The 19,313-nt window shown below is 35.2% G+C and overlaps 1 protein-coding gene across 4 annotated transcripts in view; it reads right to left on the bottom strand.

The window, feature by feature from the left end:
* VPS13C (vacuolar protein sorting 13 homolog C) overlaps positions 1-19,313 on the bottom strand; it is a 174,251-nt gene that overhangs the window by 75,760 nt on the left and 79,178 nt on the right. For all 4 annotated transcript variants that reach the window (XM_021094365.1, XM_021094373.1, XM_021094362.1 and 1 more), the window contains 12 exons: positions 18,520-18,636; positions 17,143-17,246; positions 16,770-16,937; positions 15,969-16,273; positions 13,623-13,770; positions 12,115-12,223; positions 7,855-7,991; positions 6,580-6,736; positions 5,087-5,166; positions 4,536-4,595; positions 3,439-3,595; positions 846-962 (listed from right to left, as the gene is read on the bottom strand). In XM_021094365.1, the coding sequence (XP_020950024.1) occupies positions 846-962; positions 3,439-3,595; positions 4,536-4,595; positions 5,087-5,166; positions 6,580-6,736; positions 7,855-7,991; positions 12,115-12,223; positions 13,623-13,770; positions 15,969-16,273; positions 16,770-16,937; positions 17,143-17,246; positions 18,520-18,636 (1,659 nt within the window). The remainder of the gene's footprint in view (positions 1-845; positions 963-3,438; positions 3,596-4,535; positions 4,596-5,086; positions 5,167-6,579; positions 6,737-7,854; positions 7,992-12,114; positions 12,224-13,622; positions 13,771-15,968; positions 16,274-16,769; positions 16,938-17,142; positions 17,247-18,519; positions 18,637-19,313) is intronic.

Genomic DNA, 19,313 nt, shown 5'->3' with positions numbered 1-19,313 from the left:
TTTGTCATTCTCATAATTTCTAAAGGCAAAGAAATTGCCTCAGTACAAAGAGAATGCCTACAGCTAAGCCTCCCAAATGAGCCCAAATCATACCATGCTACCCATAAAATAGTTACTTAGGAATATTTTTTGAATAGAACCAATTTTCTAACCTCTTTGTAACTGCTTACTATGTACATTCCAGGCACTTTTCTAAATTAATGTAAATTTGTAAACTCTTAACAAGCCTATGTATAATTATTATAACTATCTTCATTTTACGGAAGAAGGAACTCAGGCAGAGAAACATTTATTAATTTGCTCAAGGTCAGCCAGTAACTCTTATAACCAAAATCTGAACCGTGGCAGGCTGGCTTCAGAACCCACTGTATACTTGAACTCATCCTTACATCAGGCTAACGAGGAAAGCTTACAAAATTTCTTTTAGAAACTTCTTTTCCAAGTGCTATATATGCATGAAAGACAAGGGAAGTAAGTTTAATGAAATTTTCTTTACTCAGTGCGATGTTATAAAATTCATTTCTCAGGGAGTTCCCGTCATGGCGCAGTGGTTAATGAATCCGACTAAGAACCATGAGGTTGCGGGTTCGGTCCCTGCCCTTGCTCAGTGGGTTAACGATCCAGCGTTGCCGTGAGCTGTGGTGTAGGTCACAGAAGCGGCTCGGATCCCACGTTGCTGTGGCTCTGGCGTAGGCCAGTGGCTACCGCTCCAATTCAACCCCTAGCCTGGGAACCTCCATATGCCGTGGGAGCGGCCCAAGAAATAGCAAAAAAAAAAAAAAAAAAAAGACAAAAAAATTCATTTCTCAGTTTAAAGTTATCCACACCAAGGAATAATTACTTACCATGTATTCTAATATCTGCAATGTTACACTTCTGATCACAGACAAAGATATTAAAGGCATTCAATTCAGCTATGACCTTTAAATCAAACACACTGTCTTGAGAAGTGTGGCTGGATACTGAAAAGTAACAGAATCCCTGTGATTAGCAAAGTGCAACAATGATATAACACATGAAATAATCTCAAATTTACTAAAATAAAAATACATTATAAACTATGAAGAAGCAAAAGGTCTTCATTAAGATTATAATTAATGCGTTTTTAAAATCAATTTTCAAATGCCTATCAAACAAGAACTTGCATGTTTCCATGAAAATTAGAAATAAAGGCAACATTTAAGAGCACCTTATAAGTACAATTTTACTAGATGAAAACTTTACTATAATTTTTCTTTTGGGAAAACAGAAAGCCCTCTACATTAGAATTCCAGAATCCCAGTAGAGCCGAATTTTAATTCTGAACCCTTTTCACATCACATATTAGATCAAAGAAAAATATCTTGTGAAAAACTTAGTGATGAATTAATAAAATACGTATTATTAACTATGACACTTACAATACATATTATTAACTGCACAGCCAATTTCTTTAGATTGTATTCTGTTTCTCCATGGTGAATCCTAAAATAAATTCTGTAAGAAATGAACTTTCTAGGAGTTCCCATCGTGGCGCAGCAGAAACAAATCCAACTAGGAACCACGAGGTTATGGGTTCAATCCCTGGCCTCTCTTTGTAGGTTAAGGATCTGGCGTTGCCATGAGCTATGGTGTAGGTCACAGACGCGGCTTGGATCTGGTGTTTCTATGGCTGTGGTATAGGCCGGCAACTGTAGCTCCAAATCGACCCCTAGCCTGGGAATCTCCATATGCTGTGGGTGCAGCCCTAAAAAGACAGAAAAAAAAAAAAAAAAAAAAAAAAAAAGAAGAAAAAAGAAAAAGAAAGAAAGAAAGAAATGAACTTTCTAAAGTTAAGGAAAAAAACAAAAAAAAATTATAATGTGTGTTTGTGTCTGTGGACATGTATATAAGAATCACAATCAAATGCATTCCCTTAAATTATTTTAGTCCAGGGCTCTGGTTGATAAATTTAAGCTGTAATTTCCCAGACATCTGTCTTGGCTGAGGGAAACAGACTTTTTCCTATAAAACTCTGAAAGCTTGGGGACATCAGTCCTTAATCACCCAGATTATAGAAGAATTTTTTGCCCTTAATATTTATTTATTTATTTAGCTTTTTTTTTTTTTTTTTTTTTAAAGGGCTGCACCTGAGGCATATGGAAGGCATATTCGACTCCAGGCTAGGAGTCGAATCAGAGCTATAGCTGTCAACCTACATCACAGTCACAGCAATGCGGGACCAGAGCTGCATCTGCGACCCACACAACAGCTCACAGCAATGCTGGATCCTTAACCCACTGAGCTTGGCCAGGGATCAAACCCACGTCTTCAGCGTCTTCATGAATAGCAGTCGGACTCGTTACCACTGGGCCACAAAGGGAACTTCCCGCCTTTAATATTTAAAGTAGCATAATCAAACCTTAAAAAGTGCTATATAGCATAAAGTCAAAAATTGTTTCTTTGGATTAATATTTTTTTGTAGTTTATTGTGAGCTTAAACATTGTTTTTTTATTTATTCACTCTGTGCGTGTATGCATGTACATGTTATGTAAATATTTCCATGAATATTCATGTAACAAGTACATTAAAGACAAAGAGAGTAAAACGCTCTTAGTCTAGTTTATAGCAAAAACATTGCTCTGCTCCCTGGTTAAAAAAATCTTACCCTTGGGAGTTGCCTGGTAGCATAGTGGACTTGGTGCTGTCACTGTTGTGGCTTGAGTTCAACCCCTGGCCTGTTAACTTCTGCATGCTGTGGTCATAGCCAAAAAAAAACCTCACCCTTGTATCAGATCTAATATTACTAAGTTTTATACTTTAAAAATGCTAGTAATAGAGACATAATGCAAACAAGTAATGGCCTGGATATTAGAATACGAGATGTTAGATATTCACATCATGTGATGTGAAAGAAAAATAATTAAAATGATCTTTGGCTTAAAAATAGGTACATGTTCACTCAGGCTACATCACATCTAATATTTCATGACACAAATCATTACATGTGGCCTTATCTCTATGTGATTTAAATAGTTTTGGATAGAAACCAAAGTGAATCTCTCTCTTCCATGAGACTGTTCCTTCTGTATCTTGCAAAGCTTAAAACTGCTGAGTGCCAAGTAGATTTAACTGAGTGACTGAAATTCATGATTGTGTTCATATTTTAATTTCTTCCTTCCTCATTTTCTCTGGAGTAAAGGCTACAGAGATATCAATGAAAAGTAATATACAACTTTATTTTATGTAAAAGCTAGGAAGTGAGTCAAATATATATGATTAATATTAAACATTTACTTAAAATCCCTCACTAAATAACCCTACTATACCATAGGGATAAGATCTGCTTTCTTTTGAAATCGACCTCATCTGACAGAGCAGCTATAACATTAAGCTGCTACATAGTTAAATTAGTTTGAAAATACAAACTATTACATGATTACTGAAGTTCAACAGAAGTATTACTCAAAAGTTAATACCAGTTTTGGCAATGATACTTCTGGACTCCCCAACAAGTGGTTTCAGCGCCGATTCCTTCTTAGAAGGTTCAGAAGATGGAATAGCAGATGATAAAAAATCCATTAAGGACAGTAAAGCTTCCAAATGAAGAACTAAGTCTAAGGATGAAAATGAAACCTAAGATAATGAACAATTAGAGAGGCAGATTTCAGATATAGTAACATTTTTATGTTAAACTTCAACACATACAAATAGCCCAAAAACAGTTCAGTTAAAGGCCTTTTCTTTTTTTTTTTTTTTAAGAAAGAGCTCACTATTATGCTCTTAATCCTTACCATACAATAAACCAACACTGCCCACTCCCACACTCAACCGAACCGTAATCCTAAACTCCACAGAACTTCATGAGCTTTAAGTAGGGATCCAGGAGATATTACCAGCCTTGGGTGAATCCCCTTACAGATGTTTCCAAGACAGACTATATTTGCTCCAAAGGACCGTGAGAGGGAGTTCCCATCATGGCTCAGTGGAAATGAATCTGACTAGTATCCATGAGGATGCAGATTCGATCCCTGGCCTTTTTCAGTGGGTTAACGGAACCGGCGTTGCCATGAGTTGTGGTGTAGGTTGCAGACACGGATCTGGCTACAGCTCCAATTTAAACCCTGGCCTGGGAACCTCCACATGCTATGGGTGCAGCTCTAAAGAAAAAAGAAAAAAAAGGACTGTGAGCAATGTTTGCAAACAAGGCATACTTTTTAGTCTCATGCTTAATTTTATTCTAATCCTAAAGCCAATTAACAATTTGAATGTTTAATGCTTCTATCAACAGTATGCCAAATAACCACAGTGAACAAAGTTCTCTTAAAAAAGTATGTTATTTGTGTACTCAACAAAGAAACATTATTTTGTATCTGGAACACACATAGTCTTTTAGGAAATCAAATCAACTTTTGTAATAATTTTATTTCAACTCTACTTCTTTTATCTACAAGATTAGATCTCTTATTACTGCCACACTTATTCTAATTTTAGAACTCACAATCTCACAACCGAAGACGGCTTTGAATTTAATGTATAACCTACCTAGTCTTAGAGTAAATTAGAAAAGACTTACCTTGAGTCTTTGTTTGGTATTGTCATGAGTGGTTTTAAATTCTGGTCCATCACTGTCCGCCTACAAATAATGGAGGAATAAACCACTGGGTTGCAAACACTAAAAATTCACACAATGAAAAAACATACATATTCTTTACTTTTCAAAGTACGCTATGAAAATACTATATATGTGTCTTTTAAAGGCAAAGAAGAACATGCCATAAAAGGACAATATAAGCATTTCTCACATTCTACAGAGGCAAAAACTCAAACACCTCATCCTACTTGAGAGGAAATACTAAATCAGAGTAGGGGAAAACGTTAGTGTATCTAGATTATAATAGATTTTGCCTTGAATTACCATGGAACTTTGTATACCTCCACATATTCAAAAACACAGGGTTAATTCAGAAGATTATTTCAATTATCCAGATGCCTGCATAATTCACTATAATCAACCAGTTTTAGAATTAATGATTTTAAAGGAGAAAACTGAGATATTACATATGGAGGAATTATATAATTTCATATATTCAAATATTAACAAACCCTAGAAATGAAACCAAGTACCTTTGTCAATAACATTTTTAGAAGGTGTTCATTTGTTGCATTAGAAGAGTTAATAATGTGAAGAGGTTCTCCCTTAGAGTCTAGAAAAAAAAAAGAAAAGTTAGATTTATTAAGTCTTAAATATTTCAAATGTATTTAAAAATAGACCAGCCAGTTACATAAATATATGGATGTCAAAACTCAGAGTTGTACACTAAAAAGGGTGAATTTTACTGTATATAAATTATATCTCAATAAAATTGCTATAAAAAATTAAACAGGCTCCACAAAAAAAAAAAAAAAAAAAACACAGCAGTGGCCAATTATAACTGCTATAACACTTCATACTACTTATTTGAACAAACGAGAATACATTAAAGAACAAAGTGGAGTTCCTGCTGTAGCTTAGTGGATTAAGAATCTGACTGCAGTGGCTCGGGTCACTTCAGATGCGTAGGTTCGATTCCCGTCCCCTGGCTCTGCACCATGAGCTAAAGGATCCGACATCGCTGTCGCAGCTGCAGTTTGGATCCAATTCCTGGGCCCAGGAACCTCCATATGCCACAGGTACGGCCATTAAAAAAAGAAGGGAAGGGAAGAGAAGAGAAGAGGAAAGAAAAAGCTATAAAATACTTAAACTAGGGACTATTCTCAATGCAAGGTGGCTTTACTTAAAATTACCCTATACAGTTTCTATAAACTTTAAACATCCACAGCAACTTTAAAAGCTGAGTTGGTGCAATTTAGAAAGTGAATTAAAAAGGTCGAAGAGACCACAAGGTGATGTTAAATTTTTCCTATGTGTATTTGTTTAATTTTTATTTTTTACAACTATATATTAATGTCATTAAAAACAAATTAAAAACACTAATGTAACTTATAAATAAATTTAAAATTTAAAAAACAAACAGAAAAAGTTACTTCCTAGTAAATTAACTCACCTTTCAAAAAGGGTCCCTGGGGAGTTCCAGTCATGGCTCAGCAGTAATAAACCCAATTAGTATCCATGAGTTCATGGGTTCGATCCCTGGCCTTTTTCAGTGGTGTAGGCTGGCTGCTGTAGCTCTGATTCAACCCCTAGCCTGGGAACTTCCATATGCCACACGTGCAGCCCTAAAAAGACAAAAGACAAAAAAATAAAATAAAATAAAATAAAAGGCTCTTTTGGCTATACTTGGTTATTGCATTTAGGTTCTGATTTCCTAATGTATCAGTTCTCATAGCACAGTTATAATGAAATGCTGCCTTATACATGTACTTTACAGAACTGAAGACATATGCCCCATTTTCTTTTAGATACATCCTACTTTGTGCTAAGTATTTGGATACAGACTTACTTTATGATAAATAACTCCACAGATAATGAATTTTTAAATATAAAATTACTTGGTATAAATGTAATGAATTTAACTAAATAATTATGGTAACACCAGTAAATGTGTTTAATACTGATAAAAAGGTAGGAACCATCTGCCTATTACATGCACTATCCTCAGACTATACTTCACACTTACCAGCAAACTCAAAGCATCGCATACTAATTTTTTTTAAGTAAGCTTCAGCAGTCAGGTCATAGGCTTTAATTCTAGCTTCCAGTCCAAGCTGTAGGACATTTAGTTCATGTAAAGGCTTTCCTTTCTTTTCTGCTTTTTCCATCAAAGTAATCACAACCTAGAAAAAGGTACCAGTATTACCACAAACTATTTCACTGATACACATTATAAATAATGAAGGCTAGTCAACAATTTAATAACCATACAGAGTTAACATAATCAAAAAATCCACACGCTGTAAAGATGTTCCCTTCTATATGTGCCCGGAAATCACCTACGGTTATTTACTTTGGAAAGCACACTTACTTGTTCAGACTTTTAAAGCACTGCCACTATATTCTAGACAGTTGTGAAGAGAGAAAAAAAGCTGTCCTACCTAATTTCCAGAAGTCTTAATCTGATGGATGGCATCAGACTAGATCTGAAAATTTGTGAGATAAACAGTCGATTTTTAAACTGCTCCCAAGGCAAGGTTTCTCAGCCTTGGCACCACTGACATCTGGATGATTCTTTCCAGTCGTGAGCAGTCCCATGTGCTATAGGCTGGTTAGTGGCAACATTGGCCTCTATCCACAGGTCCCTAGTAGCTTCCTCTCTCTGGATAGTGACTGCTTAGATGTCCTCTTCCTACCATCACTGCCAAAAGCCCCCAGGCACATTTTGAATGGGAGTACTTACAAAATTTTTAATTGATTTCTTGTTTGAGTTCAGAGTCTATGCCTTTTAACTCTGTATCCTTAGCACTTACAACACGAAATGAAGATTTGTTATGTACGTTAATAGAGAAGAGGAAAAATCCATTTAATCTTTCCTTAAGAATCAATGGATGGGAAACAGATAATGGTAACACAACATTTTTTAAATGTAGATATACTGTGTTTTGTTCTAGCAATGGTTTCTAAAAAATTTGCAAAGAATTTCTCTGTCACTATTCCCCTTTCTTGCCCTTCCTATATAAAATCAAAAGCAAGCAACATTCCAAATGTCCTAAAATCATTTGGAAAGAATGTTATACAGCATATGGTCATTTTCTCTATGAAATATTATATCCCCCAAATATAACTCATCTTTAACAAACTCTCAAATGTTTAAACATTATTTCTACAAATTACAAATAGCCTATGTAAGATTTTTTTATCCATTTCAATAATCTACAAGTTTACTTAAGTAGAATTAATTCTAAGTACCCATTATTTAATTCACCTCATTTTATAAAAGCAGATGAAAATGACATACCTCTTTGATTTCAAATTTCAGCAGCATATTAACAATGTCTACAGATCTAATTTCTTCCTCTCCAGCTGTTAAAGTGTCTTGTGAAACACGCACATCTTGTTTTAATGTAGAGATTTCAAGTGGCTCTTTAATTTTACCTAAAGATGTTTAAAAGAAAGAAAAACTATGTAAAGATGTTTGGAAAATGCACAAATACAACCCTACTCATTGTAGACATAATAAATGCCCCCAAAGATGTTCATGTCCTTATCCCCAGAACCTGCGAATACATTAGAGTACAAGGCAAGGGTGAGTTAAGGTTGAGAATGGAATTAAGATTAGTAACCCACTGCCCTTAAAATGAGAAGACTGTCCTAGATTATCTGGGTGGGTCCAGTGTAATCATAAGCATCCTTTAAATGTGTAAAGAGGAGGCAGAAATGTCAATGTTAGGGTAATGCAGTGTAAGAAAGATTCTACTGGCTATTGCTGGGTTTGAAGATGCCAGGGACCAAGAACCAAGGGAGGCAGGCACCCTCTACAAGCTGGAGAAGACAAAGAAATGGATTCTCCTTCAGAGCCTCTAGAAGGAACCTTGATTTTAGCTTAGTGAGACTCATTTTGGACTTCTGACTTCCAGAACTGCAAGATAATTTAAGTATAACCTGTTGTTTTAAGCCATCAAGTTTGTGGTCACTTGTTCACACAATTAGGAAAGTAATTGAGCAAATGGAAAAAAACAAAAAACAACAAAAAAAACACTTCCCCCCCTCAAAAAAAAAAGATGTTTAAAAGAAATACATTCACTTCCATTCACACATCTCTTACATGGGTACTCAACAAGGACTTACACGAGTACTCTGGACTTAATGCAGACATTGAAAATTCACAATCAATAGTACACAGCTCCAACCTTTGGAAAGCTCAAAGTTTATGAAAAGAGACATATACATTTAAAATACAAACAAAATAAGCAGGCTAAGCAGGCTGCACATATCACATTAAATGAATAAATGTTATTAGATACTATGTAAAGTGTACAGAAAGCACAGAACTAGGCATGACATTGTTATGAGGAGGTCAATAATAGGCGTTACCATTCAAGTAGAAATGAAGGATCGCCTCATACAGAGGAGACATTCTAAGAATAAAATAAGAGGCAGTGGACAACCACAGAGAGATAACACATCAAAACAGGTTTGCAAACAAAATGGAGTTTGATAGGGTTAAATTATAAGAAGCATAACAAGAGTTAAGGCTTGATTAATGAAAGTGAGGGGTGTTAAAGCCACTTATGTCATACCAAGAACCAAAAGTAAAACCACATGAATATGACCTTGTCCTGATATTCATACACCCTGAAATGCAATAACATTACTTTCTAAACTGTAATACACAACACTAACAACAGCTATCACTTGCTAAGCGCTACCTCTGTGTTAGATGCTGCACTAACAAATATACATGGACTATCTCATTTATCTTAAAACACTGAGGTAAAAACTTTTTTGTCCTCATTTCATTAGATGAGCAAATTGAGGTCCAGAGAGATTCAGTACCTTGTCTAGTGTTTTCCACATGCGAACCACTGCTGTGAATTATTACCTTGGCAAAAGCAATGAGCAGAGCAAGGTTTTTTAACTATCATCTTATTTCAGCACTGTTCCAAACATAATGTGATCCAGGGAAAATAATTCTAGTAAATATTTTGCTTTTACAAAACAATTCCTGGGATAGGCCAAGATTTCTTAAAAAGGAAATAAAAAGCATTGATTACTTTCATAAATGATGTACTAGAATTCATTAAAATTAACGAATTCTAATAACAGAAGAGTCATTAAGAGAATGAAAAGGTAAACCACAGAGAGCGAGAAGATATTTCTATACAGGTGTATAGCTATAACGCATATAACTGGCACAGGACTCCTACCCAGAATGAATAAAGAACGCCTAGACATCAACTGGGAAAAAAGACTACATCTCAAAGATAATAATGGTCAATAGACTTGAATGACCATGTCACAAAAGAGGATATCCAAATGGCCAATAAGCATATGAAAAGGTTCTCAATTTTTTTATTTATCAGGAACAAATAAAAACTATAGAGATACTACTACATAAGCTCCCAGATGGCTAAATTTTACAAGACTCACAATACCAAGGAATTATGAGAATGTGAAGCAACTGGAACTCTTACACATTGCTGATAAGAAAGTAAACTGGTTCAGCCACTTGGAAAACAATATGTTCAGTATAACCTGGCATAAGCCACTAGAGTATAAGAAACTGAATGTTAGCTAACATCTGGCCCAGTAATTCCACTCCTAGCTATAAATCCAAAAGAAAACAATACATAAATGTGCCAGAAGACTGTACAGTAACATTCACAACAATTTTATTCATGACAGTCGAAAACTGGAAACAGTAATAAAAAGAATTGGTGCTATATATAATAACATGGATGACTCTCACAAAATGTTGAATGAAAGGAGCAAAAAGTGAAAGAAATAAACTTGATAAGATTTCATTTATATGAAATTCAAAAATAGGCCAAACTGATCTATCTACGGTATTACAAATTGGAATGATAGAATTAATTCTGGGTGGATTTGGAGGCAGGGTGGGTGTTTGGTACTGACTGGGAAAGGGCACAGGGAAACCCTCTAGGGTGCAGGACTAGAAATGTTCTATATCTTAATCACAGGGTTTACACTGGGGTAGCCATATATAAAAATTCACTGAATTGTACACTTAAGATTTCCACACTCTACTATCTGCATTAACATACTGTAAAGAAGATTTTTCTCCTTAGTTTTTGGTGGGTTTTTTTTTTTTTTTTGAGATATAATTGACTTACAGTATTAAATTAATTTCAGATTAAAAAGTTTTTTTAAAAAATGAAAAAATACAGTGAGATACTATTTATCTCTTAGTAAACTGGCAAAAATTTTAAAATCTGATAATATGCTATGTTAGACAAGGCATAAATGGTTATGTGTATATGCATGATTGAGTCACACTCTGCTGTACTCCCAAAACTAATACAACATTCTAAGCAAGTATATTCCAATAAACTTAACAATAACAAAAAAAGGCATAGAGAACCTGATGGAACAGAAAATGAGTACAAGTTCTATAGAAGTCAACTGGCAAGATCTGTCAAAGTGTTAAATGAAATTAATTTTATTAAATGCATTGATTAAATTAATATGTTAATTTTAATAAAAACTAAACACCCTTTAATCTAGCAGTCCTAGTTTTTCCCCTACAAATAAACATGAACGTGTAAAAGTGTATGTACAAGCACTTTAATATGAAATGGTAAGACTTAAAGATTGAAAACAACCTGAAATGTCCATCAATAAGGACTTGCTAAATAAATTATGATACTTCAACAGAATTTAGTATCATGCAGCCATTACAAAGAATGAGTCAGATCTATACACAGCATTTATACAGATATTGAATGAACACCAAGATATACTATGTATATGTATACACAAAAAACAGCTTAAAAAATGTTTGATAGTTACTCTTCAAAGGATCAATGTATCTAATAATTCAAATTCTCTTTACATTTCTAATGTAGTACATACACCTTTTTCAGTATCTTTGCTGAGTGGTAATTTACCAATCACTTCAGTTCTTATAGATATACTACTAAGCCTTATTTAAAAATCAGATCGGAGTTCCTGTCATGGCTCAGTGGTTGGCGAATCCGACTGGGAACCATGAGGTTGCAGGTTCGGTCCCTGGCCTTGCTCAGTGGGTTAAGGATCCAGCATTGCCATGAGCTGTGGTGTAGGTTGCATACACGACACGGCTCGGATCTGGCATTGCTGTGGCTCTGGTATAGGCCGGCGGCTATATCTCCGATTCGACCCCTAGCCTGGGAACCTCCATAGGCCGCAGGAGCGGCCCTAGAAAAGGCAAAAGGACAAAAAAATTTAAAAATAAAATAAAAATCAGATTAAGTATGCTACACAGCCTCCCACCAACTTGAATTTTTTTCCTACACATGCAAAGTCCGTAATTGTTTCAAGAATTCACCATTAATCTGAAACCCTTCTTTATGGCCTCTCCTAATTCATGCAACTTAAAAATAACCATTTGCTTGCTTAAGAGAAAACTATGGTTTTATTCAACAGGATCTTTATTTGTTTTCTTGGTAATACAAATCTCAGTTTGTAAATATATATTTGTTTACTTCATTTTTACTGAGTGTCTCCCCTACTAACTTGTAAATAGCATGCATTATGCCACCTACTGTCAGCCTCTCACCTGTCTCTTGTACTCTTGGTTCCACTTTATTCAATTCTTCAGTAACCTCACCAAGATTTTCTGCTAGTATTCTACATAAAAGATTAAGATCTTCTTGATTTAGATTAACCTGTGAAACAATTTTGTTCCAAGAAAAAATAAAGATGTTTCATTTTTAAATAAAACAATTTTAATATAGGAAATAAATCCTTAGCAACAAAACACTAAGGACAGAATAATCTTAACACTGACTACAAAAATTATATAACCACAATACACTCGCGTATCTCACCACTTATTTCATGTTAAAAATTTCATTTTTTGGAGTTCCCATTGTGGCTAGCAGTAACAAATCCAACTAGCAACTATGAGGATGAGGGTTCGATCCCTGGCCTCGCTCAGTGGGTTAAGGATCCAGCATTCCCATGAGCTGTGGGGTAGGTTGCAGTTGTGGCTTGGATCTGGTGTTGCTATGGCTGTGGCATAGGCCAGCAGCTGCAGCTCTGATTCAACCCCTAGCCTGGAAACTTTTGTATACCGCAGGCGCGGCCCTAAAAGGACCTCCCCCTGCCCTCCCCCAAGAAAAGATAAAGAAAAAAAGAAAAAAGAAAGAAAAAAATTCATTTTCACAGTTAAGACAATGTTTGGAGAAAAACAATGTGATTTACATGTCAATATAAGTTCCATCTACTTAACCAAAATGATCCTTAGTGAAAGTTAATAACGATTACAGAAATCAGATAACTTTTTTAAAGAAGTGACAATTTCAGAACACACATAAATTCCATTTTTTTTTTCTTTTTCAAGGCTGTACCCATGGCATATTGGATGTTCCCAGGCTAGGGGTTGAACCACAGCCACAGCAATGAGGGATCCAACCCTGTGGCAATGCCAGATCTTTAACCCACTAGTGAGTCCAGGGATTGAACCTGCATCTTCACAGAGACTATGTCACATTCTTAACTGGCTGAGCCACTTTTAAACAATAATACACTTCAAAGTAATAAAAACACCATCTTCAATATAAATTAAAAAAAAAAAAAAAAACAGGCATTTCAGGAGTTCTCTTGTGGCATAGAGGGTTAAGGATCTGGCATTGTCACTGCAGCAGCCTAGGTCACTGCTATGGTATGGGCTTGATCCCTGGCCCAGGAACTTCCACATACCATGGGTGTGGAAAAAAAAAAAAAAAAAAAACACAACCAAACCAAAAAAACAGGCATTTCGCCCAATGATTATCTAAAGAGTACTCAGATATCAGTGTGTATATAATATATAGAATGAGATATAATTACAATATACTAATAATTTACAAACAGATCACTACTAATGTGTACATACAGCAAACTTAAAAGGTAACAGCTAAAGTTTAAATTCTACTGAAAATAATAAGCATGCTTCTAGACATTACACTGAAATTTTTCTTAGAACAGTCAGGAAAAAATTCCATATTTCATTTGAATTTATAATGAGAAGGTCCTGAGAGTCTAAATTTTCAATAACAAAGTTATTTTCACTTATATACTCACATTCATTGACTCAAGATGCCCATTAATTTCCATAACAGGCATTTTGTGGTACCAAGATGCAGCTAGATTCCGATTTACAGACAACTCCAAGTTAATTGGATGCAACAGCTGAATATCAGGATGACAGGAGCCTGGCTGGATCACTGTCCTAATGAAAAATATAATTGATACATATGCATAAATGTCGGGTATAAATGCAACATATCATTAAAAAACACAAAGTCCAGATTTGCTAAACACTGGTTTGAAACAGTGCTATTTCAGTGTTTTCTAAACTTCATCTAAAACTAATTTAATCTGTAATACACCAGCATTGGCAAATTAAAGTACAGGTTTTCCTTGAAGAACACGGAGGACTAGGGGCAATGACCCCCTGTAACTTAAGAGCCTGCCCTTCACACCTGTCTGTGGTTCCTCTGTATGTGAGCTTCCTTTATATATTCAGTTCCTCCACATCAGCAGTTCCAAACAATCATGGATTGTCTAACACTGTACTATTTACCACTGAGGAGTTTCACTGTGGCACAACGGGATTGGCAGTGTCTCTGGAGCACTGAAACATAGGTTCAATCCCAAGCCTGATCCCTAGACCAGGCACAATGGATTAAGGATCCATAGTTGCCACAGCTGTGGCATTGCTCACAATAGCAGCTGAGATCTGATCCCTGACCCAGGAACTCTGTATGCTGCAGGGTGGCCAAAAAAGAAAAATACCTGCATTTAAGGAAAACCATGCAGCTCAAAGCCGTGTGGTTCAAGGGTCAACTGTATATGATACACAATTAGCTTTTAAGAACATTTTTTTCCTTTAAACAGAAGATAGGTGGGAAACTGAGTAAATTTTAAAAAGAAATTCCCACTATTGAAGATATGGGAGAAATTATCAATACAGTTGTTCAAGGACTGATATGTGTACTGGTACAGAGATTAAAGAAAAAAATGGCAAGACGAAGCAATTTTTCAGTTTATGAAGCTCTTCACCAGGATTATTTTCTGGACTTGCCTTATAATCATTCCTTTTTTATTCATGATAATTGAATCTCCCTGAATGTAGTAGAAAATGATTTTAAAATGAATTATGTACACATTTTCAAGGGTCCTCTGGTGTGAATCCTAGGGACACACTATTACTTACACAATATTACTGCCAAAAACATATAGGCTCAATTAAAGCAGGTGGGATCACTCAGACAAAACTCAGTTGAGAATCATTCCATGAAATGACTAGACTATACTCTTCAAAACTGTCCTTGTGAAAGACAAAGAGAGGCTGAAGAATGATTCTGGAATAAATGTCTCAGTACAGCAATCCCCTTCACTAGGATGGGATACAATTAAAAGACAATTTTCCTGGATTGAAGGGAAAATTCTTAGAACTGGTAAAATCTGGATACTGAATGCCTATTAAATAATAGATTTTATATCACTGTTAAATTTCCAGAATTTGTTAACTGTGGTATTGTAAGAGGATTAATGTTCTTCTTCTTAGGAGACACATGTTAAGTATTTACAGCAAAGAGTTAAGATCTCTAGTCTCAAACAGTTTAGCAAAAAATGTTTTAACTTCTACTTACAAAATAAATCTTGGTGATGTAATGTACAGGACAGAGACTATAATACTGTATTGTATATCTGAAAGTTACTAAGAGAATAGATCTTAAAAGTTCTCATAACAAGAAAAACAACTTCTGCAAGTGTGTGTGGTGACAGATATTAAGTACACTTATTATGGTGACCATTTCACAGTACTTACAAATATCAACTCTTTATATCGTATACCTGGAACTAATTTGTCAATTATATCTCAATAAAAATTAAATCTTTAAATTTTAAATATTTTATGTGATAAGTATGTACAAAGAGTCAAAGCAAATGTAAATAATTGGTAAATCTAGGTGAAAAATTTTAGGTGCACTCATGGTACTATTTTTGCAATTTGTCTATAGGACTGAGGATTCTTTTTTTTTTTGGTTTTTTTTGTTTTTTAGAGCCACAGGTGTGGCATATGGAGGTTCCCAGGCTAGGGGTTGAATCAGAGCTGCAGCTGCCAGCCTACACCCCAGCCACAGCTACGGCAGAACCAAGCCATGTCTACGAACTACACCACAGCTAACAACAACGCTGGATCCTTAACCCACTGAGCAAAGCCAGGGATCAAACCAACATCCTCAGGGATTCCAGTCAGACTCATTTCCACTGTGCCACAGTGGGAACTCCCAAGATTTTTTTTAATTGATTTTAAAAAGCTGTGCAATAGCAGTATTCAGAGTATGAATTTCAATGGTCACAAAATTTCATAGACCATATTAAATAATACTTAAATCCATAATTGTTGAAAGAGTATACCTAGAAAGCTTAAGCTTTGTTAGCTGCACATCCATTCTATCAATTACTGGAGGGTCTGAGTAGTCTTCACCAGATACCAGACTGAACTGATTCTGAACTCTGATTAATCCAAGATCTACCACTACTGCATTGGTGGAAACAGAAGATTGTGGAATGATTATAACTGGTGCTTTCAAATCAACATTGATAGAAACACGAAAACTCCTCTGGGCAAGATCTTTCACACTTGTGGCAGCCTTTTCTGCAGCCTGGGCAGTGGCAGCACTCAGAGCCTCTTTGGCTGTCTGGAAATTGTTCAGGAAGCTCTGTGGACACAAAGTATAAAGGGAAAAATTCAAACAGGAGTACAAGCACATCATTACTAACACCATCTGCCTTTTTATTTATGCATTAATTTTTTCCCAATAAATAACTTTAAGTTGAGTCCAATTTTTGTAGAGTTAGGAAGGAATTACTGATTAGCCATCCATCTTTCTGAGCTACTTGACAAGAGATAATTATAATTAGATTGAGGAAAAGCGGGGGGAAAAAAACACTTTTAATAGTTTTTGTACTTGAAAATTTGGATTCATTATGTTCTGGCAAAAATAATTCCAGTTCTAGATACTGCTAGGAAAAAATCATTAAATGATTCACACATCAACTGTAAAAGTTTTGACCTCTACCCTAATCCATAAATACTATCAATAATTAAATCAATGAACACCCTAAAATCAAAAGTTTTAAGATGTGCCATCATAATCATCAGTCTGCTTTAAATATTTCTAAGTCAAAAAATTTGGATATAAATAGTGATTTTACCAGAAGTGACATGAGGAATTTATGGAGATAGACAATCTGAATACAGCCAACGTTCAGTGATACCACACCATCCACTTTGGACATGTCAGTATAGGAATCCCCCTCAGTAGCATCTGGATACAAATCCAAGTTAAAATGAAAAACTTCATTTCCCATTATTGACACAGCCTGAAAAGAAGAGATTTGAATGTACTCCATCCAAAGGAAGGACAATGACAAAATAAAATCCCAATTTAAAAGGGTTTATACTTATAATCATTATAGAAACATTTGTCTATCAAAATATATTTCACTGATAGTTTTTAAAATAAAGTATATTTTAAAATAAAATCTCACAGTCATCACAAAATATTAATGATTTTCTATCACTTACTTTTTTATGAACTGTCTTAGGATCAACATCTGTGACAATAATATTTTCCAGTCTGGCAAACAGTGACTGTTTTCTTGACTGAAGAGAAAGGAAAGAATCGAGCCCTGAAAAAAAAATTATATTACCATAGTTTCTATGGATCTACCACATTAAGATCATAAGATTTTTCTTTCATTGCATAATTTTATTTTGTAGGTGATATTTTTATAAATATAGCTATGCTTTAACTTCCAATTGATAAGTAAGTGCAATAGTAGATATTTGCGGGTTTGGTCCTTGGCCTCACTCAGTGGGTTAAGGATCTGGTGTAGTCGTGAGCTGTGGTGGAGGTCACAGATGTAGCTCAGATCTGGTATTGCTGTGGCTGTGGTATATAGGCTGGCAGCTGTAGATCTGATTTGACCCCTAGCCTGGGAACCTCTATATGCTGTAGGTGCAGCCCTAAAAAGAAAAGAAGGAAAAAAAAAAAAAAAAAAAGCATTAAAAAAAATTTATCCAGGAGTTCCCATTGTGGATCAGCAGTAACAAACCCAACTAGTATCCATGAGCACATGGGTTCGATACCTGGCCTTGCTCAGTGAGTGGGTCAAGGATCTAGTGATACTGTGGCTGTGGCATAGGCCAGCTTCTACAGCTCTGATTCAACTCCGAGTCTGGGAACTTCCATATGCCATGGGTGTGGTCCTAAAAAGACATTAATCATCATCATCATCATCATCATCATCATCATCCAAATTTTCAAGCTTCTGACAAATCTGTTACTGCAAACAGATTATCTTGGGATTTTAGTAATCTCTTTATACCTTATATCGTCATTTACATGGAAACTGAAAACTTTCATACATCAAATTCATGATAGTAAATGTACTGCCAGTTTAGAAAAAAAAAAACAAAAAACCCTAGTTTTCTTGTTTTTAAGTTCTTCAAGAATTTTACTAAACATGTTCTTCACCTTTACCAGATCACAAAAAGCTGGTGAAAATGGAGTCAGAGAAAAAGTGGGATTCATTTTAACAGCTTTGGCCTATAAGAACCAAATGGGCTTATAGGTTTTGTTCTTCATTACAAGGCTGTTTGCATTTGTACTAAGATGAAGCATATTCACAGACCTTAACCTGATTTCTGAATTGACACTTACTTCAGCTCATCAACAGCATCCCTACATTGACATTAGTGTCCCTTTCACCTCTGAGACAACTTTCAAAAGGGTCCAAAACACCAGTATGTGTGGTTCAATCTGACCATCATCTACATCTAGAGTTAGAGGGCATGCGGTCCAATTAGTTTTCGCAGCTCAGAGGCTTCCATTTATATTCTTTAACATTGCAAAAAGAAGCTTATCTTTTAAACAACTTTTAACATCATGAGAACTTTTACCTTGAATCTTGATTTCAGCAATATTGGTCTTCTCATCACAAACAAAGACACAGAAAGCATTCAACTTAGCAAACAGCTTGAAGTAAATAATGTCACTGTCTTTAGAGGACACAATCACTGCAAATGAACAAAGAAATTCTATCACAGTGAAATTCTAGTGATACATATCATACTAAAGTTTCTCCTCTATATTAAGTGAATCATAGTTCTGATTAAAATAATTATAAAATTCTCAAGTTCTGAAAGATTTCAAAATCTTTTTTTTTTTTTTGCTTTATATATTCAGTAGTTTGCATTTTTAACAGTGAGATAGTAACTTTTATAAAATAGTCAGAAAAACTTAAATAAAAATAAGGACATTTAAACTCTGGAAAGTTAAATAATGTGCTTCTGGTCCCATAGTTTAAGCAACAGAGCTAGGATTTGAACTGAGTTCTTTCTCATCCAAAATCTGGGCTCTTAATCAATTTGATGCTATCCATGCTTCCTAACTTCCTTATTTGTAAAATGTTAGGCAAGATTAACCCTCTATGGAGCCCCTTCAGGAGCCACTGAAAGAGGAGAAAGAGCTCAGAATAAATACAGGTGTTCTTCCTTGTAATACCCTCCTAAAGGCATCCCCCACCAATACCAAAATAAGAACAAAAAATGACTTTTTAAAAACAACAGAATTACATTTATCTTACAGAACAAGCACCCACGTGTGATTTAGTTTGAAGAAAAGAACAAAAGTGGAGAAAATGGTGCATAAATGACTAAGCAGATGGTCTCTCAGGGTCTTCACTTAGCTCTAC

This window comes from Sus scrofa, chromosome 1 (assembly GCF_000003025.6).
Source record: "Sus scrofa isolate TJ Tabasco breed Duroc chromosome 1, Sscrofa11.1, whole genome shotgun sequence".
NCBI classification, from domain to species: domain Eukaryota; kingdom Metazoa; phylum Chordata; class Mammalia; order Artiodactyla; family Suidae; genus Sus; species Sus scrofa.
The sequence above is the reverse complement of the archived record's forward strand: the minus strand, read 5'-3'. Positions and strand labels throughout refer to the sequence as shown.